The 25,188-nt window shown below is 43.9% G+C and overlaps 2 protein-coding genes across 5 annotated transcripts; both read right to left on the bottom strand.

Moving 5' to 3' along the window:
- Positions 1-3,190: 3,190 nt before the first annotated feature.
- Positions 3,191-6,131, bottom strand: LOC105452128 (glycine--tRNA ligase). Of its 2 annotated transcripts, none has more exons than XM_011692982.1 (4): positions 5,778-6,131; positions 3,940-5,623; positions 3,582-3,769; positions 3,191-3,394 (listed from the first exon to the last, which is right to left on the bottom strand). In XM_011692982.1, exons 1-4 carry the CDS (start codon positions 6,021-6,023, stop codon positions 3,284-3,286), a joined length of 2,229 nt encoding a protein of 742 aa, XP_011691284.1. In that variant the 5' UTR covers positions 6,024-6,131; the 3' UTR covers positions 3,191-3,283. The 2 variants fall into 2 exon arrangements, with proteins under 2 accessions (XP_011691284.1, XP_011691286.1); XM_011692984.1 differs by having other exon boundaries at positions 5,718-5,796.
- An 861-nt stretch (positions 6,132-6,992) lies between these two features.
- On the bottom strand, positions 6,993-23,634 carry LOC105452129. Of its 3 annotated transcripts, none has more exons than XM_011692987.1 (7): positions 23,364-23,634; positions 22,072-22,608; positions 15,880-21,506; positions 14,786-15,647; positions 14,323-14,694; positions 12,204-14,159; positions 6,993-12,001 (listed from the first exon to the last, which is right to left on the bottom strand). In XM_011692987.1, the coding sequence occupies exons 2-7, from the start codon at positions 22,472-22,474 to the stop codon at positions 11,754-11,756; spliced, it is 9,468 nt and encodes a 3,155-aa protein (XP_011691289.1). In that variant the 5' UTR covers positions 22,475-22,608; positions 23,364-23,634; the 3' UTR covers positions 6,993-11,753. The 3 variants fall into 3 exon arrangements, with proteins under 3 accessions (XP_011691289.1, XP_011691288.1, XP_011691287.1); XM_011692986.1 differs by having other exon boundaries at positions 12,207-14,159; positions 14,323-14,697; XM_011692985.1 differs by having other exon boundaries at positions 14,323-14,697.
- Between the last annotated feature and the right edge of the window lie 1,554 nt (positions 23,635-25,188).

The following is a 25,188-nucleotide window of genomic DNA, read 5'->3' on the forward strand; positions in this document are numbered from 1 at the left end:
CGTGGCGTCGTATACATGTGATATAGTGTACGCGAGGATACAAAATACGATCCTGCAAGATAAATACAATTAGGACACTGCTGATTAATCTTTTAATTTGCACAATTATAAATTGTGAAAACCATCCGAAAATACTTTTGTGTGTCACTATATATTTAATCCGTATTCGTAAACAGTATTTATATTCATTTCATCGTACAGTTAAAATATTTCTAGCCTTTATTTAGCAAACGCTGATAAACGAAAATTTTATGTATCATAATATATTGAATGAGATTCGCGAGTCGCGACGCTAACTTTCGCGACTGTCACGGGCGCTGAATAAGTAATACACATTTCGCGAACTTCACAGTCTGAGTATATAAGCTGTTATAGGACCCATTCAATCTTTTATCTGTGCTGATACTTTTGTCCATAGAATCCGAATAATAAATGATTTTTGCACGTAAATCGTTGATGATGCTCGGAAAATATTAACAAGTTTCCACTGGCGACGCGCGCCGCGTGCCAATATTTATACTGTCATAACCTCTCGATTATATTTCTAGCTCGACTCTTCGCGTAGATATTTCACGAACAATTTTTCGCGCACATCTCGTCTGCTATTTCGTGCACACTAATTATGGACATCAATCCAAGATACAACAAATGTAATCGCGAACGTTGCGATTAGCTCTCATGCCCTATTCCAAGTAATCACACGCGATTGTCACGAGAAGATCAAGATGTTGTCATCTAAGATTTGACGAAATTTTTCGTCAAAATTCAATCAAGATGACATCATCTTGAGCTTCTTGTGCAGGCAATCGTGTGTTACTTGGGATAATTAACGTGATCTTATATAAACTTCACGCAGTAAAATAGATCGCGTTTATTTTTCCAGCAATGTCTAAATATTTTTAATGTATATATAATGGTATCCATCATACACTGGCGATTTATATATATATACTATATACGGAAATTCAAATGCCTCAATTATATGTTTCATTATTAGTATTTATTTAGCATTATCATTATACCATTTATATCGATTGACTTAGCCTCGATCTCATGTGACGTCCTGCCGTACTCCTGTGTATTTCCGTCCGCACTCCGCTCTCAAATCATGCACGCAAAATTACTATCCGCGCATGCATTATGGACGCGATTCGAAAAACATTAGCTGCATTTTTACTCGCGATACGCCACACATCGTAATTTCAATGCCGAAATACTTTACACACGTAAGCCGAATTTCGCGTTGCGATATTTCACGAACAATTTTTTGCGCACGACGCGCGTCTCATCCGCCGCTATACCGGCTATACTGTATTAATTAGCACATATTGCCAACATTACTCTGCACACTTGCATTGAGTGCGATTCGAGCGCTGATTGGTTCTCGCGCTCTGACGTACATTTTGCCAATCTCGCGCAGTAAAACAGACATCGTAATTAATTTCCAGCATAATTACGTCTAAATAACTTTAATACAATAATAATGTCTACCTCGTATATACTGTCTCTTTCCACTGTATACGGCAATTCAAATGTCTACTAATTACCTTTTATTATTAGTGCATCATTTATCGCCTGACTTATCTCGCTCTCGTACGTGGCGCGTCTCGCGTCTCCTGCCGACATACTCCCGTCCGCTCAAATCACAAAATTACTTCCCATGCATATATTATTGACGCGATTTGAAAAATATTGACGCATTTTTACTCGCGATACGCCACACGTCGTAATTTCAATGCCGAACTACCTCGATTGTATTCATAAGCCGAATTTCGCGTTGGAATTTCACGAGCGATTTCTCGCGCGCGCGTCTCGCCCGCCGCTTAACACCGTAGTTGGCACAAGCTGCCACTTACTGCCAACATTACTCTGCAATACTTGCACTGAATGCAATTCGAGCGCTGATTGGTTCTCGCGCTCTGACGTACATTTTGCAAATTTCAGTAAAACAGATCGCGCGTTTATTTCCGACATAAATTACGTCTAAATATCTTTAATATAATAATATATATATCGTATAATATCTGTTTGTGCTGTATATGACAATTCAAGTGCCTTAATTATGTTTTATTTATTACCTTTTGCTTGATTTATCTCGATCTCACGACGCCCTACCGCATTCTTGTCCGCTCGAATCATATGTGTAAAATTACTTTCCGCGCGTATATTATTGTAATTTCAATGCCAAAGTACCTCGATTATATACGTAAGCCGAATTTCGCGTTGGAATTTCACGAACGATTTCTCACGCGTGTCTCGACCATAGACATGTAAGATAACGACCGCGTCCACTGTTATTAGCATATTGCCAACATTACTCTGTGATATACATACCTACACGAAATGCGAACACTGATTGGCTGTCCACGTTACCTCGCGTATGTACGCCAACTAATATGCACTTTACAAACTTCGAAATGTAAAACGAATTATCATTTTTAATGTAATAATGATTTCTATTTCACAGTATTTCTCTTATATAAATAAAGTTATAGGTATATTTACTTTTTATTTCAATTTTAATGTGACTCTTTCCTTCTCCGTTCAATAATCCCTCAATCATTAGCTTGTTATTATTACTCTTATAAAATTAAATTGTTTTCATATAAAATGTTATATATATAATATATATAAAAATAGGAATTATAACTTGACATGTACTAATTTTGGAGAAAATTTTAAAATATTAGTCATAAAAATAAAAATGCACTTTATTGTTAAGTTAGATTTAATGATTTAATTTTGTCTTTTATCTCCTCTCTCAATAATGAATTATTATTAATAACAAATATAGGCTATTCAATTATCAAACCAGATGAAATCATGAAGGAACAGATCTATATTTTTTACACAGCGTTTATAAAAACTTTTAAATAAGTAAATGCTTTCGAAAAATGCGAGTGACTGAATTGTACCGCTAACAAGTCGAAGATGTGAAACTAATAGAAGTATTTTATCAATGGCTAACAATATAAAATATCTGCAAATTCTCAAAGTTCACATTGTTTTTTGAAGTGATAAGTATATAAGTACATATTACGTAGATTTCTAAAATTTACAGAGAATTGCAATATTGTGAATTTTCTGATTAATAAATGGAAATTGAATCTTCCAAAAATTAGCAATTATTCTTTTTCTCGTTGATAAGCACCTCGATCATCTCGATATGATAAATATATAAAAACTTTTGTATATACGCCATTCAAAATACAGTCCTATATATATATAGTACAATTCTATATATATAGTACAAATAAATTATTCCCAAGTCTATTTAAATTCTCTATGATTCTGTAGATTCTTGTTGTTCAAACTTGGGATACTTTGCCTCCACTTCCGTCCAAGTAGTTCTTCCATAAGAGAGATCCCTCACAACGCCAGGCAGCTCATCCAACTGTAATTAAAAATAAATATTGAAAATAAATAATTTTATCAAGTTAAAAAGAAAAAAAGAAAATATCTTTGATTTTCTTTATATGCTTATTATTGATGAAAGTTATTAAAGTTTGCTTCTAAATCAATTCAAATTTATACACGTACAAATTTCACGTAAATTCTACACATTGAAAAAATATACATACATTTATCCTGACTTGTCCCATGCTGTCTCTGTCTCTAAGTGTTGCACTGTGCGGTGTCCTCAAAGTGTCAAAGTCGATGGTAATACCAAACGGTATCGCTATCTCGTCGGTACGAGCATATCTGCGTCCTATGCTTCCGGAAGAGTCGTCCACTTTGTGCGAGACGTCTGCTCTTGTAAGATCTTGCGCTGCAAAGAAACATTAATATATTTAGTTTCGCTATATACAACAAGTCTTCAGATCTATTATCTACACTTTCAACTGTGAAGATTATAGATCAAAAGAAGAAATAACATTTTGTTTTCTAATATCAGGATGTCAATACAATATAATAATCTGACTCGTATGTTTCACTCACATAATTTTCTCACAAACGGCACAAATTCGTCGTTGCCACTGAGCGGTAATACCGAACATTTCAACGGCGCTACCACCGGCGGTAGGGCGAAATACGTTCTCTTCTCGTCACCTTCTCTCGTCTTGAAATTATGTTCGAACAGGGCATACATGATACGACCAATGCCGAAGGAAGGCTCGATCACCGAGGGTATAATCTCTTCAACGTGAACAGTCTTCTGGTAACGCTTTACTTCTATCATGTCCTTGGTGATCTTCACGACGACGTTGCTGGGCAGTGTCAGCTCGTGTCCTCCGTTCTCGCTAAGAACTTTCTCCAAGGACACAATCTCCTTCTCGCCTAATGCTGCTAGCGCCTCTTGCACTACTTTGCTATCCTTCTTGAACGTTTTACCGATCAACACCTTGTTCGGTATAATCTCGCAAACGTCCACCGTTTTCGGAGCGGGTAGTTTCTTCTCAGCCACCAATTTCACACCGGTGGCCTTGGTATGCTGCGTCAAGTCATAGGCGGACCGGTCGGCGCATCCCACGCACTCGATCCATCCGTAGGACGTCAGGCACTCGGCGTCCCAGCAGTCGCAGGCGTAATGCGCCATTTCATTGCTCATGTGCTGACGGAAACGCAGGCGGTTCGGATCGACGCCGACCTTCAATAGGAACCGATGGATCCGAGCCATGAAGTAGCCCAGCGTCTCGTTCGCCACCAAGCCAGACGAGACGGCCTCGCCTATGGTGAGGCGCTGCGCGCTCTTGCCGTCCATCTGATTGCAGGCCGAATACAGCAGCATACTTATGTCCTTGACCGTCTCGAACTTGGGATGACTCTTGTCGTTCGGGTCGCAGAAGTGCTCGATTTCTGCCATGGTGAACTCTCGAACGCGTATAAGTCCGGATCGTGGGGAAATCTCGTTCCTGAAGGCATTACCGATCTGCGCCGCGGCAAACGGCAGTCGTTCCTGATTGAACGCCAGTAATCGCTTGAAGTTCACGAAGATACCTTGGGCCGTTTCTGGTCTCAGGAAGCCCTTGATGAGCCCCGTCGGTCCAATCTGAGTGCCGAACATCAAGTTGAATTCTATCGGTTCCGTCAAGTCGTTACCGGAAACCGGCGATTTCATGTTATACTTCAACAACACTGCGGCCATCTCGCTCTTCGTCATACCGTCCAGCTTGATGATGATGTCCCTGCATTCCTCGCGCGTCTCCTCGCTCGTTTTCTTGTCGCAGATTATCTTCTCCAAGTGCGCCTTGATCAGGTGATCCAGCCGGAAGCACTCGCCGGTCTTCACATCCTTCACCATCAGATCGGCGAATCGCTCCACATGGCCGGACGCTTTCAGCACCGGCTCGGGTGTCAGAATGGAGCAGTCGACTTCCAGCATCTGTTCCTCCAGCACGAAGAAATTTCTCCAGGCGTTTATCAGGTTCGTCTTCAACGAACAGCCCATGGGCCCAAAGTCATATTGACCGGTGACACCGCCGTAAATCGCGAAGGACTGATCTAAAAAGAATCTACGCTTCAGGAGATCTTCCATCCGCGCCCGGTCGAACGTTACATTGCTGGACGCCAGAGACAGCTCTTTATCCTCTAGTATCTTTTTGCGCAGCTTCAGTTCGGCTACGGCCTTTTTGACGTCCAATTCTGGAGCACCATCGGATTTCAACTTCCGCACATAGTCACCCTAAATAAAAAAAAAAACAGTTACATCGCGCACGAAAAGATTGACCAAAGATTATCAGATACTGGCCAAAGTAAGGTTAAAAATTAGTACTGACGATACTAGCAAGCCTCGAGAAGGCAGGCGGTCCCTACTTTGCATCCATATGGCCACTCACTTGTTCCTTGACGCTCGCCCGGAGCGGCGCTAGGACTTCCTCGACCTTCGGATCCGTCATGTCGAGGACGAGGGCGATCTTCACGCTTCTGTTCGCCTTCCTGGTGCCCCACCGGCTGAAATCAAGAAGACTGACGGTAGCCGCGACGCGTCTGACAGGTGGTCTCGCAAGCGGAACGTCGCCGGACACGCGGTGCGCAGCAACCCTACGCGCGATATGATGCAAACCGCGCCTGAGAAGCTGCATTCGCCGCGAAAGTGATTGCACGATACACCTTCACGCGATCGCCACGCGCGCCACGAGGTTTCGCACCGTGGCTTTTAGGTTATCCCGGGTACCGTAGACTGTGCAGGAGCATTCGAAATCATACGCTGCAGTACCGACAGTACACTTACTGACAGCTTTTCCGCGGGAAATTGTGAAATCGGTATAACCTCAATAGGATAACATTGATACCACAGCATTTATAATATACAGATCTATATATTATATAGATGTCTGTGATTGACACCGATGAGGTATTATTAAAAACCAATGATTTTATGAAAATTTGTGTGACTATTAAAATTTAGACGATTAGCTCGTAACATATTAGTTTTATAATTTATTATAATAAATTTAATATAATTTCATAATTTATTACATTGTATATTCGATTTTTATTTCAAGACTGTACTTTTACTATTAAAAGAAATAATTTTAATTTTACTTTCAAAAGAAATAATAAAATAAAATAAATTTACTTAGCAAATATTTATACTTAGTATAGTTATGTGGTATATATTCTTCTTTTGTTTTCTAGTGCGTTATTTCAATAAAAATTATATATGTTTCACGTTTTTTAATAATAAAAGCGGAAATAAAAAAAATAATTACACACTACTTCACTTCATTTTATTTATATGCATATTAATATTAAAAAATAAAATTTACTCTCGAACGTACTTTATAAAAAATATCTAATATTTATTTACATTTACTACAATATATAGTAATCTTGTTGTGAGCTTATTACTTATCGACAACTAAACAATATTGCAATGAAAACCATTGTAACTCTTGTGTATTATGTATAAATCATTTCTAAATTCAACTGTTCATTTAAAGAACATTATCCATATATCCACATGCTTCTAAACGAAACGAAATAAATGCGATTTTAATTTTATAAAACAGTACGAAACTGATCAAGCTATCCGCAGGAAACAAAGCTCGTTTAATATCCGAATACTTTTTATTTCATTAATTAATTATCTCATCTTGTCTCACATACGTCATAAAAGCGCGAGTTATAGTAAAATTACAATGGAAACGCGAAGCTCGTTAGAAAAAAAAAAGTAAACGAAGAAAAGGAGATTGCGACACGAAGCATAATTGTTAATCCTCCGCTGGCAAATTTATTATAATTCTTCAATAAACCCAGCCTGCGTGTAACATGCATTTAGTCATCTTAACGTGTACAGACGAAGAGCGTGCGTCACGAAAATCTTATCACGTTAACGCCAGAATTTCGGACTGAAAGACGAATTTTGCACGCTTAATAATTCCATAATGTCGTACTCCACATAAATCATCCCTTACAATATACTAAGCATTTACACGTGCACCGGCGGCGTGTATTCTCGTCGCACGCTGAAGGCGGCCATCCGATATACTCCTTCCAGATTTTCATTACAATTGCGCTATAATTAAATCGTATAGATTTCTCGAATTTCCATGAAATCGTCTTGCGTTTTCTTTCGAGGCGTTGTACGTCACGAAAGCCCACCTTTGAGCCTTCGATCCTTCAATCTTTAATTTCCGAAGTTCTACGATCACTTTCTCCTATAGTTTCCAAAGATTTTTTGGAACAATGAGATTCGTTTATTGTCTATTGGACGATTTTATGTCTTAAGTTTCTCAAGAAATTTGCCGGACAAAAATAGCCGAGTTCTTGAAATCGGACGGCCGTATTTAGCGTTAAAAATGCGGCGAAAATACGGGCTGCGAGCTAATGCTTGTTTTTAAATGCAAAGATGAATGCTGTAAAAAAAAAAACAAATATCGTAAGCTCTCATTCTTTTCACACACACATACACACACTCTCTCTCTCTCTTGTCTCTCGTTCTACGTAACAATAATAGTATGAGCAAAACGATATTCTCATCAGTGTATAAACAATTTATTTTACATAAGGGTAATACTCTGACATCGAAAAAAAAAGCGATAATAATGGCTAATGTATAATAATAAATAAAGTATGAAATGTAAATAATGGGTATGTACAAGTATGTAGATGGCAAAAAAGCTATAACAGAGATGAAATAATTGCTTTCCTTCTGCAGATATATGAGCCGCTTGTTCCGAGAGTGGCGCAAGTCGATTGACGAAGGTCTCACTGAAGAGGTATCTCGTATCGCTTTGTTCGTTCATGTCATTAAAAATATAATTATATAATAAATTATATAACGAATTATATAATAAATTATATACATTACACGCGACGTGCAGATAAAGCTAATCGATTAAGATTAGCTTTAACAAAAATATCAAGTCGCCGATCTGCGTTTCGCAATTCACATTAATTCAGCCTTAAACAATGCAAGTAACATCGAATGTGATTTTCATTACGTTTCGCGAATGGGACTCGAGGCCGGGTCGTCGCGTACAACACCGCATTTCCGGTGTGTGACGCTATCAAGGGGGTATCTTTATGTTACACGAAACAGAACTCGACAGCCGTACCCTCGACGCCTGAGGGTGGATGGCCCGTGTGGCGACGACCCGCGAATCCCGGGGGATATTTGGAAATCTCCGCAACCGCTTTCAGAACAATGATACGGCTCGCATTACGCAACGATACTCTCTCTCTCTCTCTCTCGCGTTTTATGCGACGGTCTCCTTGTCGCCTGTTCCGCGTGGGATTGCACAGCTTACTTAAGCGTCGCGCTTAAACGTAACACCTGTACACTTAGAACCTACGAAACGTTTGACCGCGACGCCACCCAAGTAAACGAAGTGGAGACGAGGGAAGGAGGATAGAGGAAGGTGGGAACGTCGCGTCTCGTCGCGCGGCAAACAGACAACACCGAGACCCGCCACGGGAGACATAGTATTACTTATCATATATCCAGCATAAACGCCTTATCTCGCTAGAATAATTCGTCTATAATCAGAGGTATTCAACCTGGAGCAGGGGCGCTAAGACTTTCTAGGAGGATTCGCAGGTGCGATCCCGCTAAAAGAGAACTTTGGTAAGTACGAAAAACGTATAAAAAAGGGGATACAAATACTTCTATTCATACACGAAGAATTTGTATGAGTTGCCTGTCGTCTCCCTCGTCCTTAAAAACGTGCAAGAGGAACACGGTAAAAAAAAAAAAAGCGCGGTACGCTAAACGAGAATACAAAACGTCGTAGAAAATAAAAAGTTCTATAAAAGATCCCCTCGCGGGCGAGAGGGATGCCTTTCTCGGAAGAGTATATAAAATTCTAGGAGGAAAAATAAAAAAAATACATCTTCAAAGGGCATGACGGCGGATTGCTTTCGGGGGTTGAAAGGGGTTGAATACCACTGGTCTATAATAATTATGTATACAGGGAGCACCATGATAGACCCGTGCGCGCCTCTGCGTCCCACTTGGAAAAACGGATTAGTCATCTCGTGCACCCGATTGACTTACGCTAACGTAAATGCAACAATTTCGACCGAGCGTCGCGTGGGCGGGCCGGGAGGGGTGAATCTCCGGGCCCACCCGCGAAATTCCCGCCAAGAAGCCAAGATCGGCGGCCTCGTATTCCGGGCAAGAGCGTGCAGCGCGAATTCAACACGAGATTAATAATAAAATATCACAGTTCCGAGTCTGAAGAGTCGCTCCTGAAAATCATGGCTCTCCCCTTAACGCTTACGTTACACGTCCGAGAGACGGCGAGTTCTCCTTGCTTCTTTTTCCCCACTTTTTTTTTAATAAGTCGTAAGACATTCCTAGTTAACAACAATCCTACGCTCTACTGTAAGATTATCTATTTCGGAAACCGTAACGTTTAATAGTATAATACGTAGTCCATATACACCTCACTAGGGATGCTGTAGACTGTAATTTACTGGCTGCTAAATGTTCCATGAATACTGTATGTACGTACGTGTTACGCGTTTAAATGTATGTATGTGAAAAAATGGTTTTGAAAGAGAGACGACACACGTAGACGCGGCGTGACGCGTGCCGCGGAGAACAGTAACTGATTTCGGCTCTCACTGAGAAAAAGAGTACAGATAATATGATACGCATTATAAAAAAAGATCATATTTATAGAAAAGTGATTTATAATGCAAATCAAATTTAAATCTGCGATCCTGTGCGGTCTCCCCGAAATTATTCTTTGCAGCAAAATTATTTAATTTATTTAAATAATTTTTTTAATAGTAAACAATACAATTATTATCTAAACAGAAACTTCTTGGAATTTCTGATTCAGATGATAATTACTTGAAATACCGCAAGATAAAATTTTACATATAGATTAAAATTAAAATTATTATAGAGCCATTGCTAAAACTAGAACTGTGCTGAAAAGCACAGTTCAAATGAAATGGAGCTTTCCAGATGTTTAGAGAAACAATTTCAGGGTGAAAGCATCAAATCACAAAGAGTTGTGTAACAATTGTGTATATTGAATGATGTATGATGTACGATAAAATAGAAGAAAGCATCTCATTGAACAGCGAATTCTAACACGGTTCACACGCGAAAGAGTTTCAATCTGCATTTTATAATATAGTTGCACAATTTCAGCGGTTTAGACAGCTTGCAAATATTCGTTTACTCTTGCCGTACATCATGAAGGGGGACCAGTCGATCAAAATACAAAATCGCAAAAAATTTGTCATGGAAGTTTCCTATATGAAATTTTTCATACAAATTCTTATTTCCTCTTGGAAATCAAGGAAAGCTTAGATAAATCAAAATAGACATGCCATCATCTGATTAAAAAAAAAAAAAATTATAAAAGCTAATATAAGAATAAATTCTCACATATAAATTCTCACATATAAATTCTAAAGTATTACCCGTAAAATGTAAATCGTTATTGATTAATATCATAATTGAGTCTTGAACAAATTTAAACTCAAAATCTCATCAATCTACCTTTAACCATGTCGTTACCTAATTCTTCACGAAATATATTTTATGAATTAGAAACAAACGCGTCATGGACATTAAATCCTTCTTACGAGAATTTTGTTCAGTTAATGTAATGACCATCCCCCTCTTCGTTATACAAAATGATATACAAGATATACAAAAATGAGCCAAGTGATTGAATGTGTGAGGCTAAACGATAATATACAGCGCTCCTCCTCTCCCTTCGTTCATTCGATTATGGTACAATTTACTCCTCCTTCAATCTTCTCAGAATCATACGCGTCAATAACTCATCAGTTTCAACGTTAAGAAGCTATTGATAAAAGGCTAATCTGATAAAGCACAGCGCGCAAGTACAAAAAGTAGAAAAAGTCACGAGGAACGCAATTATGTATGAAACGTATTGCAGTCGTCTAAGCACTCGTAAAAAATCTCACTTGACGCCGCTCTAATGAGACTGGAGGATCAAACAAAGGAGTGACTTGTACCGCTTGACGAGTACATTTTCTTGTAATTAACTAGTGAACAAAAACGCATCGCAAGAACGGCGTCGACAAAGTCAAGAGTTTAAAATATTTTGAACATTTCAACAGATTGCACAATGCACAGTTCATCAATGCTGACGGCGGTCGCGCTCGTCCTTCACGACATTACATATCGGTATTGCGAAGTACTCGAATACCAACCATCAAATATCTCCTTAATATCTCCTTAATATTTCTGACTAAATATTTACATCGATGCGTTTTACAGCTTCAGTCTATTAAGCTTCGCAATCGCGGCTTTGAGTCTTTCCGACGGCTTTCGCCCGCGGCCATTACAACTCAGGATTACCCTCAACCGCGTTGCTTCCCTACTGTGCGGGTGGTTGAGGCTCGCTGGACATATTCGGATTCGGATACGGCAGGAACGAATAATTGGGATAGGGCGGCGGAGGATGCGGGAACGGCGTGTAGTAATTAGGGGGATGCGAAGAGGGAGGGGCGTATCCTCTGTGCATGTAGGGATCCGTCGGGGGTGGCGGACCGTGGAACGCCGAGTACATGCGAGCATAATCTGTGTTGTAGCTGGGTCCACCATATGCCGGATAACCGGGTGCTCCTGCAGATTAATTTCACCGTTAATATTCTCTAATGGATGTAACTGAATAAAAAGGTTTCAAAAGGTTTGAAAGTTTTATTCAGTATTTTGGCTTGTTTCTTAAACGTAAAAAGACCTCTTAAGACTAAAAAAGACATCGGGAAAATTAAGATAGGTAGATAATAAAATCATACTTCTTGTCTTATTTTACACTAAGACTCACCACCTGGAGGATAAGCTGCGGAAGAGCCAGGCGCCGGTGGATAGTGCTGCGAGTACGGGTCGTACGGGCCCGGCGGATACGGCCCCGGATACCGCGCGCTAGTGGGATGACTAAATGCGGTAGGTATATGCGTCTCGTCTCTGCTCGATGAGGCCACCGTGGTAGTCACCGTCGTGCTGTCCGTACCCTTAGACTCCGTCGCGGAGTTGCTCGTTAGCGTTTTGGCAGTAATGCTCGGTATCTGAGAAGAGTAAGCGGTAGGCACGTTCATCACGTTCCTCTCGTCCATAGGCTTGCCTAAGTCCGGCTGAGGCTTCGTCGTGTCTACTGGCAGTCTACTGCTGGGATTTGCCGTGTGCGGTGGAACGCTGGGGAAGTAAGTGCCATAGGGGTTGGACAGCGAGCGGGATCGCGGATCGCTGTAGTCGTAGTATCTCGGGTATTGAGCGTAGGGATATCCCTGGGGTACGCTCGGCGTCGGGTCGCCCTGGATCATGTTGTCTCGCATACTCGGTGTCGGCTCAGCGCTCTTCGGAGAAGTGATATTGGTGTTGGTGCATACGGAAGCGGTCGATGTCGCGATTGAATCGACGAGACTTTTAGGTGCTTCCGTGCTTCTTGCAGATGCGGACGGTACCGGTACACCCGACGATACCGGTATACTCGACGATACTGGTATGCTCGACGATATCGGCATACTCGATGGTATCGGCATGCTCGAGGGTATCGGTATGCTCGATGGTATCGGCATGCTCGACGGAATGCTCGGTGACATACCTGACGTTACTGGCATACTCGATGACATACTTGACGGCATACTTGATGGTATACTTGATGGCATACTCGAAATCGGCATGCTCGGTGGTATGCTCGATGATACCGGCATGCTCGACGGTATACTCGATGATACCGTCATACTCGGTGGTAAGCTCGATGATACCGGCAAGCTCGGCGGTATGCTCGACGGTATGCTTGGTGGCATATTTGATGATACCGGCATATTCGGTGGTAAGCTTGACGGCATATTTGATGGTATCGGCATGCTCGAGGACATATTCGGAGGCATATTTGATGGTACTGGTAAGCTTGGTGGTATTGACATGGTCGATGGTACCGATATGGCCGACGGTACTGGCTGCGGCAACAGAGAAGGCATCGGACCAGGAGCAATCGCGTGCGTCTGCGTCGCGACCTGCGGCGTCATCTGCGACGTCATTTGCGACGTCATCTGCGGCGTTATCTGTGACGTCACTTGAGACGTTTCCTCGACGACGATATCCTCATTGGAAGTCTCTCGCTTCTCCGTTTGACTGTGGAAGGATCGACTGTAGTTTGTTAACGTATCCGGCTTAGAAGGTTCCTTTTCCGATGGCAAACACTGCTTGTCAGCGGTTGGTGGCATTTCTGGTTCAGACTGGTCATGTTGTGTTTGAACACCTTGCGTGAGGGAAACGGTGTCAGGCGTGTAAACCTGTGTGCCTTCCTCAGAAGATTTCGGCAGAGATGTATCCGTATCCGAATTAGTGGTTCGGGTGTGACTGGAAGGACTGTACTCGGTGTTCGAGCTCACTTCTGCCACCACGTCTTCTAATCTGACTTCCTCGACACGTTGCTCGGTCCTCAGTTGACCGTCGGACGAGTTAGAGTTGTCCCCGAGTGTGGAATGATCCATAGGCTCTTGCTTCACTTTGGGTAGTCTCGACAGGGAAACTTGGTTGGTCAAGTTTACTTGGCTCAAATAAGGTTTGGCTGTCGCTGTAGCGACTGGTTTGGGTCTCTTAGAGATTTCCTTATCGCTAAACGGTTTATAACCCGGGCTCGGTGATGGTTTATTGAGAGGCCGGCCACTGGGTTGATTGCTAGACGATGACTTGGGTATTATGGAAATAGCCGAATTATTCCGTAAAGGAAAGCCAACCTCGGGTTTAGAATTTCTCTGTATCATCGAGGAAACTCCTGTAATACAAAAAAAATATTGAATATTTAAATATAATAAAATATTAATATATTAAATATATTAAAAATTAAAAATTAAATTTAATATTAAATATAGTAAAATACTTTCAAATAATCTAATATAATCAAGAATAATTATTAGCAATATACTAATTTGACTTGCCTTTCTTCGGCTCCTCCTCTCGCTTTTGTTGATTCAATTTAAGCGCAGTGCGAATTGCTATAATTTTGCCGGATTCAAGCTGCATGTAAATGCCTTTTGGACTCTTCAGCACCATTACCCGTTGACCCGCTTTAAGAACGATACTTCCTTTGTCGGGAGAATTTGTTGGTATAACTACATCTAGAGGTAGCGTCATCTCTTGCGCGCTCATTCCTTGTCTCTGCCATACTTCCGCCGGAATCCACCTGCTGCCAGTAACGCCACGCGGACCTAATCCTTCAGCACCTCGCTGTTGCATAGGTCTGACAGACGCAACGGGCTTCGGCGTGGTGCCACCGTCGCCGCCGCGAATTGCTCTGATTTGTAATCCACCTGCTGGAATAAATAATCGATGTATATATACAGAGTACGATTATCTTTTGACTTCAAAAATAAAGTTTCTATCCTAAAATATAAACTGTACCTCGCGTGGCTGTATTTCCAGGAACATAGTTATAACTCGGCCTAGAACAATTAGCTGCCATCTTCTCAAGCTCGTAGCCGCGACGGGCCAACCGTTTCTCAGCTTGACTGAGCTTCTTGTCCTTCCGATCAACGAGCAGACTCTCGTGGTGAAACGGTTGTTTGGTGAGCAACGAGGAATAACGTTCTAACACGAGGTGCATAACTTCGTCCGTGTAGCTGTCTTTAGTCTGCGAGAAATCCTGCACTTGACTGTCTTCCTCCCAGTCCCACGATAATGTCGTTGCTTCCTTTAGCGAAAGATGCGCATCGGGATTGCATTGATCGACCACGCGATCTGCCATGCCCTGTTTACTAATCTGTCGATCGTAGATCTTCCTTTCCAGACAGTTATCGGTGACCAGTCGATAAACGAAACACGGCTTTTGTTGGCCGTATCGGTAGACTCGGCATACAGCTTGCGTATCGTGACAGGGATTCCAGGAAGCATCAAATACAATCGCGCGATTTGCACCAACGAGATTGATACCCAGCGAGCCAGCGCGCGTAGAAACGAGGAAGAGATGAATCTTCGGATTGTTATTGAATTCATTGATCAGTTTTTCTCGTTCTAGCGCGCTGGTGCTTCCATCCAGTCTGTAATAATTCACGTTCTTAATCCAGGCATCGGTTTGACCATCCGGATACTTCAAATTATTTCGCGCTAAAAAGTCTTCTATGAGATTCAATGTGAATAGCGACTGTGAGAATGCGAGTACGCGATCCCCCAGTTTAATAGCTTCGTCGAGGATGCAGAAGAAGAGTGTCATTTTTCCGGACGCATCTATCAATCCGGGTACATATCCTTTCATCAACTCTGTTGCCTGTAATAAAATTAAGCGTTACAGAATTACTATAGAAAATACAAAATAAGGATTAACTCTAACAAGGCTATAAAAATTAAAACGTAATAAAATCAAAATTTTCCATTATTTGATACTGAAATAGTATATAATATGATAATAATATTGTAATATCAGCAGTAAATTATGATACAACAGTATATCATTTAGTATTAAAATAGAATATATTTTTAATAATATTTTATTGATATACCCAATCGTATGGAATTCCAGGATCTTCCTTCCCACTGGGAGAGCTCTTGCAATCTTTCTCCTCGTCTTTCGTAAGAATTTCATCGTCAGATTTATCCTCTTTGTCCTTCTCTATTTGATCTTCTTTTTCTCTCTCATCCTCCTTCGTCAGTTCGCCTTGATTTAGTCGAGGACTGTGCGCCGGATTAATTCCCGGTCCCGATCTGGGCGCGGGAGTTGCCGAACTCTGGCGATTCGGTTCCGCGGTGTAGCTCGGCGCGCCGGTGAGATTATTCTGATGCAATGGCTGGCTCTGCACACCGATGCTGGATGTCATCTCTTTGCTGCTCTTGTCACACGGCGCGCCGGGAGGTGCGTGAGCGCCGATGGGTTGCTGTGAAGTCTTGGACTCGTCGGGCCGCGAATTCATGTCCGTGCCATGACCGGTCGCGTAGTCGTACGACTGATTTGGATAATTCTGCGGCGGGAAGTAATTGTTCGGATAACGGTTCATACCGGGATTCATCTGGTCTCTATAGTACGAATCGCTGCATTGCTGATCCGGTCGGAATGATTGCGGATAATTGCGCTGCATATAATAGGGCTCGTCCGCGTTCTTCATCTGCCCGATCGACGCCGAATTCTGATGCGAGCCGTCCGACGGATAATTCGGCATAACGGGATTCTGCGTATGCTGCTGACTGGCGGTGTAATTATTGCCGGAATTGCCGGCGGTGCCTGCGCTCGTACGGTCGTTCGAAAATTCGTTTGCCGCCGTTGGAGCGTAACTCTGCGTTTGCTGCGACACCGCGGCATCTGGCCTGGGATAAAGCTGATCGTTCTGACCCAGAGATGGATTAGGCTGCTGCGGCTGATTCGGCGGATATGCCATAGGTTGATTCTGTGCCACCTGTGTCTGCTGCGCGGCTCCGTATCGATGCGCGGGATTCTGTGGCATCGCGCCTGTGCCTGGATGATTCGACGGATAACCAGGGTGAGCCTGATTCGACGGCGGTACCGTCGGACCCGGCTGATTCTGCTGAGGATACGATCCCGCCTGATTGGAAGCTGTGGACTGAGGCACCATATGATGACCGTAACCGTGCACCGTATTCTGTGGATTCGACGCCTGACCTGTCTGATCTGGAGGATACCTATGCGTCTGATTCTGTGCATTGACGTTTTGCGCGGGTTGATTGGCCGGGTAATTGGATTGGTTCTGCGCCACGTTCATTTGGCCCTGCGGCGCCGGGGTATAGCCGCGCATCGGACCCTGCGAGATGGGCCCCTGACTCGATTGATTCGGCTGCATGTAACCGTGTGATGGGGTTTGCGGCATCGGAGCGGACTGCTGATTAAACGCATGCGGAGTCTGCGGAGGAGTCGGATTCACCTGCGTAGGATAGCCATGCGTCTGGCCCTGAAGAGGCACATTCTGCTGTTGCTGGCTCGTATATGGATGAGACTGATTTTGCAAACTTAAATTCTGATTCTGCTGATTCGGCGAGAAGCCACGATTTTGACCGGACGGTGCGTTCTGATTCTGCTGCGGCGCCATATTATAGCCAGTTGCGGTTTGCGTTTGTTGCGCTGGTGGCTGACCTTGCTGAGACGTCGGGTATCCCATCGTCGAGTTTTGCAGCGGTTGCGCATCGTTTCGCGGATACATCGGATTCGTCTGGGGCGTCGGCGCCGGCGTGTAATTTTGATTTTGATTCGCGGCGTACGGCGAGTAATCCGGCATTGGCATGCTCGAGGATTGATTCGGCATCTGAGGCTGGAAGGAAGGTTGATTAGGAACTTGGGAATAATTGTTAGGTCCTTGATTTAGATTTGGCGTATAATTGCGCTGCTGATCCTGATAAGGATAATTCTGTCGTGGAAACATCCCGGGTGTCTCGTAATTGGTTCCTTGATTTTGATCCGATCGGAAGTCGGATCCAGCCGTTGCACCGCTGTACCTCTGAGGATGATTCGCGGACTGCTCGTTCGACTGCATGTAGTTCTGCGACTGATTCGCGTATCCCTGCGACGTGTTGTAACTCGTCGACGTCTGAGTGTATGACTGGAACGGTTGATTGCCATACCTTTGTTGTCCTTGATTATTATAGAACTCTCCGTGATTATATTCTCCGTGATTATTGTTATCGTTCCTATAGTATGTATTTTGTTCGTTCGGACGGTTCGGATAGTTCTGATAATTATGAGGAGGATAAGATCCTGTCTGCGGCATGGAGTTAGAATATTGAGTTGAGTTGGAAACTGGCATCGTATAGTTGTTGTAATTATTTTGTTTCGGAGTGTTATGCGTACTTTCGGCCTCCGCCGAATTATCGTTACTGGACGATGAGGAAGCGTTCGGTTGCACGCTAGCCGCGGGCTTGTTCTTTATCGTCGTGCCCTTCTTGGATTTCTTGGACTCGCCTTTCGGCTGGCGCGCCTTGGATTTCTTGCCACCCGCCGCGGATTTTTCTGCTATCGTCTCCTCGAGGTCCAAGTCATCCTCCTCGTTCGCCTGACGCTTACGTAGGAAGTAGTACAGGATGTCCGGATGATTCCAGATCTTGCAGCACACGGCGAAAGCTTTCAACGGATTCGGAACTGCGCGCGTTTTCACCACCTGATTCATGAACGTGTCGTACAATTTGCGCTGATGAGGCGTCATCCTGACCAGGAGGATGTATTCCTCCTTGCGCGGCAACGACATTTGCAACACGGAGTGAGATCTCCTCTGCACAAAACCCTCCAGCAAAGCGTGCAGTACGTGTGCGCGATATCGCATCAAGCGTATGTCCTGCGGCGTGGAGTCGATACACTGGCCGTTCTGTATCGGTCGCTCGAACATGTTGCAGAACTCGCTCTTGGTGCCCAGATAATTGGGCCTGACGAAGTCCACCATGCACCAATACTCCAGCAGATTGTTCTGCAACGGATAACCGGTCAGTACGATTCTGCGTTTCGTGCGCATCTGCTTCAGTGCCATGCTGATGCTCGCGTGCGAATTCTTGATTCGATGACCTTCGTCGCAGATTACCAGATCCGGTCCAGGATTCACCAGAGCCGTATGCATCTCGTCCAGCAAACCTTTGTTCTTGTCCTCCTCCTCTACGTCTACCGTGTCTTTAAAAGGCTGTCCGCGTTTCCGCTTTGCCTTGTTGGGCTTTTTCAACGACAACTGTCTATACAATTCGTATCCTATTAGTAGAACACCGCCGTTCAATTGCCACTCTTGTATCACTTTCGCCCTCGCCGTCATAGTTTTATGCGAATCGTTCAAGATGTGCAATCGGAAATGCCTCGGACGCATTTCCATGCCGATTGGCGCGTCTATGCTGTACGGCGTTTTCACTTTTTCTATCATCTCCTTTTTCTCGTCCGCTAATTCCTCCTTCGTTGTCGACGTACCCTCTTCTTTTTTGATTGTCTCTTCCGTTGGTTCTTTCTTCACATTCACCTCTGTACTTTGAAGTGGCATACCTCCCGGCAGCATGTTCTCCTTCTTCGGTTCTCGTTCTAATTGCTGTTGATTCGTTTGACTGCCATAACTCGCGAATGTGCCGGGAATGTTGTTGTAGTTGGAATACATCGGACCGGGATGATGATTACCCATGCCCGGATACATCGTCGCAGCGTTTCGATTCTCCATATCGGGATACATGGGGACACCCTGCGGCCGATTCTCCATGCCGGGATACATCAGGCTGGTAGCCTGATTCTCCATGCCGAATTTTGGCCCCGTCATGTTCTGCCCGGGCGGCATACCGTGGCAGTTTACCGGATCCGGCTTCATCGGATCGGGAAAGCTGGAAAGCGGATTCGGATTCGGGTTGTACAGCGGATTCTGCGGTATCTCGCCCTGATGATAGCTCGGCGGCATATGCGGTACATGAGGCTCAGCCATATTCTTATTCATCATAGTAGGATCATGCATGTAACTCGGCATCATGTTGCGCTGTTCGTAACCGTGATGAGGATTTGCGTAGGGATTCTCCGGCATAACATTCATCGGTTGTTGCGATGCACCGACAGCTGTTGCGTCATGACCAAAACGGTGCGCGGACTCCGTGCTGATAGGCCGCGACATGTTAGACATGTCGCTCTGATTGCCACAACTCTCCTCCTTCACTTCGTGCTTCATATCCATTCCTGGCTCCATCTTGACATTCGTCGCCTTGGCCTGCTTCTCGGCGGTGACGGCGGAATCTTCATACGGCAACCACATATTGAACTCCGCCAGCCAATTTTGAAGGGTGTTTATGGGCATGATACAGAGAACAGTCTTGGCAGTGGTGCATCGAAAAAAAATGTCGCAGAAGCTGGCGACTTGGAGAGTCTTGCCCAGGCCCATACTATGGGCAAGAATACAGCCGAAGCCACTGCTGGTCTTGTACCTCTCGATCGTTTCAATGATATTATCGAAGAGGAAGCGTATACCGCCGATCTGATGCGGCTTGATAATGCGGGCGACCTGCGGTGCTAAAAACACGTCCGGCTCGGTTTCGGGATGACCCACGTTGATCAACACCCGGCCGAGCTCGTCTGGAATGTTATAACGATCGTTGGTGTGCATCCCGGAGTTGGATGGATCGTCCTCGGTGTCGGTTTCCTCCTCGCCGCTAGGATCGCTCAGTACTATGCAATCGTCGTCCGAACTCTCGCTCGAGCTGGATATCGTCACCACGTCCTTGCCTTTAGGCGGTCTCTGATACTTGGGCGCGCTGGACATCTTTCGCGTCGCGTGCAACTGCTTCTCGCAGCGCATCGCCTCCTCGGCTTCCAAGTCGGACAACTCGGAGTCGGAATAGTAGTCCGCACGGTCCATCGGCTCCTTCTTAGGCACCACCGGCGATATACTCACGGACGGTGTCATCATGCGGATCCTCTGCTGCAACATATTGGGCGCGCCGGAGCGATTCGCGACACGCGAAATAGATGTCTGCGCTCCCTGATAGCCGCCTCTGCCTTTCTGCCAACGCATCCCGCCATCGATCGATCTCCTCTGCATCTGCCCCGGTTGCATCCCGCCGGTCGTCTGAGTGGTCTGAGCACCGGTGCCGGCGGCAGAATTCACTTTCAGCAGGACAGTGCTTGGCAAACGGACCTGCGTGGACGACGGCGATGTCGCCGACGGGAATGACGACGACGGGGAAGACGACTGCGAGATCATAGTCGCGCCAGCCTGATTCTGCTTGCCTTGCAAGAGACTGATAACGCGCGTCTGCGACTTATTGTTCTGCCGGTTGATCGCTATCTGACGCTGCACCTCGCGAATGATCCTCTGCTGCTCCTGCACTCGCCTGAGACGTTCCATCTCCTGCCTCTGAGCGGACAACGTGGCTTCGTCCAGTTGCGTTTCGTCCATCACCTCCCGGATGTTCCTCCGCATATTGGACAGCTTTTTCTCCGACTTTAACTCGCATTCCGATGTGCTACCCTCAGTGCTACCGTCATCCTTCTTCGCCTTCTTCTTCGCGCTGTCGGAATGATCGGAATCGGCGTGTCTCTTGTTACTATCAATGCCTTCGTCCCCCGACTGTCCATCCATCTTCTCGTTATCGTTATCCATGCTTTCCTCATCATCTGAATCCTTTAATATCGGTTTTCCTAGTAGATCGGCTTCTGATACTTCTTGACCTTCTATAGGTGCTCCTTTTGATAATACAAGAACAAGAAGCATTAAAATACAATAATGATATAATAAAAATAATTTTAATACTTACAACTAAATAATTATTTACAATGCTACATTATTATATAATTTAATATTGAAAAGATTTATCAGATATGATATGGATGTTATAGATATTATATAGCTACTATTTATTCCTCTATTTTATAATTTATGCTAAAGATTAATGTGCAAATATATTTTTTAAAACATTGGATTTCCAGATTTACAATCTATTACTAGCTCAATTAACTCAATTATACAAAATTATTATTCAATCAACAAAATTCGAAGAAATGAAATATAAGATTAGATTAAACTAAAATAGAATTATATTTTATTGATTCAATAACTCAAAATATTATTTGTCAATCATTATATTAATCTGATCTAATTAAATTATATTAGATAGAAAATCACAAAATTAAAATTTATCCTATAAAAAATAATTTAACAGCAAATCATATTAATGCAGTATTTTAATTTAAAGTTCAATTTACTTAATCAAAATAAACACCGCATGTTATTTAGTATATTCTTACAAACCTTCCAGTGGTAAGGTATCCAGAATATTAACTTGTTCCTCGTCGTCCTCCTCTGGAGATGGATGGTGCTGCTGCCTCTCCGACTCCACTCTCACACCGATCTGCGAGTCGATCGTCTCGTCGAGATCCATGTCGTCTCCCGAGCCCTCCGAGCGTATCTCTTCTATTTCCTCGGATTGCAAAGCATCGAGTTTCTTCTCTTGCTCCCCATCTGTCGTTTCGCCGCTCGACTCGTCCGAGCTCTCGTCATTAGTCGCCTGTGGCTCAGCGTTCATGTTTGCACTTGTCGCAGTCTCACTGGTCATCATATTCGCTTCACCAGGCTTGGGGCCACCGCGTGGAGTCACACGTTCAATTGTGACGTCCCCTATGCGTGTGAGAAAGCTGTCTAGACTATTAGACATGGTGTGCACCGTCCACGAAGTCACAACGTGTACCTTACTGATATGGAATGTCTCACACGTTTAAACACAACACTAATCATCTATTAGCTTAACACTCATATCGTTTAATTGTCATTTGAAATGCCTTTCCCTTCCTGTAACGACACACACATATTTACATTCTTGAAATGCTATTTTATTTAACATACGCGTTTAGAAACTCTGTTACATGTTTAGAAACTGCGACAAAGAGATAAGATATGTGTGAAATAGTAAAGTATCAATCATATAGTCTTTATATAGGCAAACGGTAGAAATTTAATATGCTAATGCTATCAATACCAAGAAAGTTCTAACTCTTATTGTTAGTAGTGTAACTGTAAATTGCATTAATGTAATAAACTTGATAAAATGAACGTTTTTAATAAACTTTAATAAACTTTAACAAAAAAACTGGCGTGTAAGCTCTCTTCTTCAGTCAATATTTTCCGTATAGATAGAATGTGCATTATCAAAATATTCTAAATTCTCTGTCTCAACTTTTATTATACATAACGACACGTACGATATATCAAAATCCGTTTATTTAACATTCTTTGGAGAACTCAATTCTTGGGATATCAGAAATTATTCTGTACGAAACAAAACTTCCTAATCTCGTCAAGTATTTTAACCAAAGAGTTTATATACATTTAACACGTGGTGACGCTAACTTAAAAACTAGAGATATTTTCTCTAGTGTCTTCTAAAAATCGCCTAGAGACACGGCATCCATTAAATCTACGATACGCCAGCACGAAGATTTATCAAATGTAACTCTCGTAGATCTTTGCAGCCGATTTGTTTGGAGAAACGCAGTTACAGGATAGACGCAACTTTCTATCTGATAAAACACTATCTCGCAGCTTACCCAATGATCTCATCCGCTGAACGGCCAGTCTCAGCTCCGAGCACAGGACATCGCACACGTGAGTCAAACGATCCGAGCACGTGTCTGAAACGATGACGATCACGGTGTATCCAATCGAACGTGGAGCACCGATGCGGAAGGAGCTGCAAGGATGGGAGACAAGGCGATAGGCCAGAGAGTTTGTTTACGCGGTGGGTCTAACTACACATCATCCGTGGCGTGCCCTATCCACCGTGTTTCGTCGTAGACGCGTCCTGATGTCCTCTCTCACTCTCTCTCTCTCTCTCTCCTTTTCTTTCCCTCGTTCTCACGAGGATCAGCCGCCTGATCGGCGATCACGCGCGCGCGGCCGACGCCATGGCCGGTCGTCGCGTTCCTCGTAGCCGAGCTGCGGTGGTCGTCAATCGTCTCACGTCCGACGAGCTCGGCCGCGCGACCGGGTCGCTTCCATGCCAGCGGCGGCGGCCCGAGGAGGAGTCGTCCCCGTCCGCGCCGCGCGCTGAGCCGAACCGAGCCGCCTAGCCGAGCAGAGTCCGCACTGTCCGCAACGCGCCGCGCCGCGCCGCGCCGCACTTCACGTCACTTGGCCGCCACGCCGCTCCGCTCCGCTCCGCGCCGCGCCGCGCTGCGCCGATCTATTTCCCCGCGCGCACCGCACTCTTAGGTTAAAGACGTATCGAATAACCCGGTGCGGCCGCGCGCACGGCACTCCCAAGCGCACGGCACTCCCGTCGGCCGGTCCTCGCACCTCACGCGAGCACCCCGCGCGAAGCGTCGGTGGTCGTCGCGGCACCCCGCGGCATTCCTTTTTCTCTCACGCGCTCCTCACCCGACGGCGTACTCCGCTCGGCGAAACGCCATCTTGGCTGCACCACCGTCGTTGTGCGCTGCACCGCCACCCGCCACCACCACCGCCGCCGTCGTCGCCGTCCGTCGTCGCGAACGACTCTCGAACGGCCCGAAGCCCCGAGCGAGCGAGTGAGCGAGCCGCGAACGAACGTACGCGACAATTGACGATAATGTCGGACGCCGAACTGGCTGCGCGCCTACCGAGGATAATAATACGAGTCATCCAACTGAGACCCGCGCACGATAAAATCCTCGAATTATGTATGAATATAATGAGATTAGAATAGGAATTTGACCTAGCGTTAGTTCATAGGAACGGTTGACTAATTTGTACCACTTAGATAAGCACCGTACATTTCTCCAAGGGCTAATGGGAAATCGTATTAAACATGTAGTAGACTCCCATCTATATTCGGCGAGCGATTATACGTTTATTAATCACTAGATAACAAAGGCATTGATAACATTGAAACTTTATCGTTGCGCGGCCGTGTTTTCAGTGGTCTTCCGTTTATTCAGGGTCGCGTTTTTTTTTTTTTTTTTTTTAGATGTCTGATTTTGATTGAAACCTTTCTTACTTGTGCCGTATATACGTTTCATGCAGCAAGATCGTTTAATATGTTACCATTATTTTCGTTGAACTATCAAGAATCATTTTTTACTTCGACACAAATGTACGCAATTTGCTTTGTCACACACACAACACGTATTTTACTTTTTTTTTTATATACATTTCTATATTAGGAATTTAATAATTATTAATTATAATCGCAATCCACGCGATCGTTTATACCTTCGAATCTTATGCTGTTGTGCAATGTAATTTGAGTTATTTTTTTTTTCAATTAAAAATTAATTGCAGGATTGTAAAGAGAAGATTTGAATAAAATATTCTGCAATTTCTCTTTGTAACAATTTAATAGAATATATATCTTTGTATTTTTTGTGCTGTTTTATCATGTAAAAGAATTAAAAT

Source organism: Wasmannia auropunctata, unplaced genomic scaffold, assembly GCF_000956235.1.
Source record: "Wasmannia auropunctata unplaced genomic scaffold, wasmannia.A_1.0 LD336037.1, whole genome shotgun sequence".
Taxonomy (NCBI): Eukaryota; Metazoa; Arthropoda; class Insecta; order Hymenoptera; family Formicidae; genus Wasmannia; species Wasmannia auropunctata.

Coding starts and splice junctions, on each gene's coding strand:
- LOC105452128 (XM_011692982.1), bottom strand. CDS start 6,023: ATGCAGCTTCTCAGGCGCGGTTTGCATCATATCGCGCGTAGGGTTGCT. Junction 3,770..3,939: donor GCCGTTTGTGAGAAAATTAT/GTGAGTGAAACA, acceptor GTTTCTTTGCAG/CGCAAGATCTTACAAGAGCA. Junction 3,395..3,581: donor TGGGACAAGTCAGGATAAAT/GTATGTATATTT, acceptor TTTTAATTACAG/TTGGATGAGCTGCCTGGCGT.
- LOC105452129 (XM_011692985.1), bottom strand. CDS start 22,474: ATGTCTAATAGTCTAGACAGCTTTCTCACACGCATAGGGGACGTCACA. Junction 21,507..22,071: donor GGATACCTTACCACTGGAAG/GTTTGTAAGAAT, acceptor TATTATCAAAAG/GAGCACCTATAGAAGGTCAA. Junction 14,698..14,785: donor TGGAAATACAGCCACGCGAG/GTACAGTTTATA, acceptor TATTTATTCCAG/CAGGTGGATTACAAATCAGA.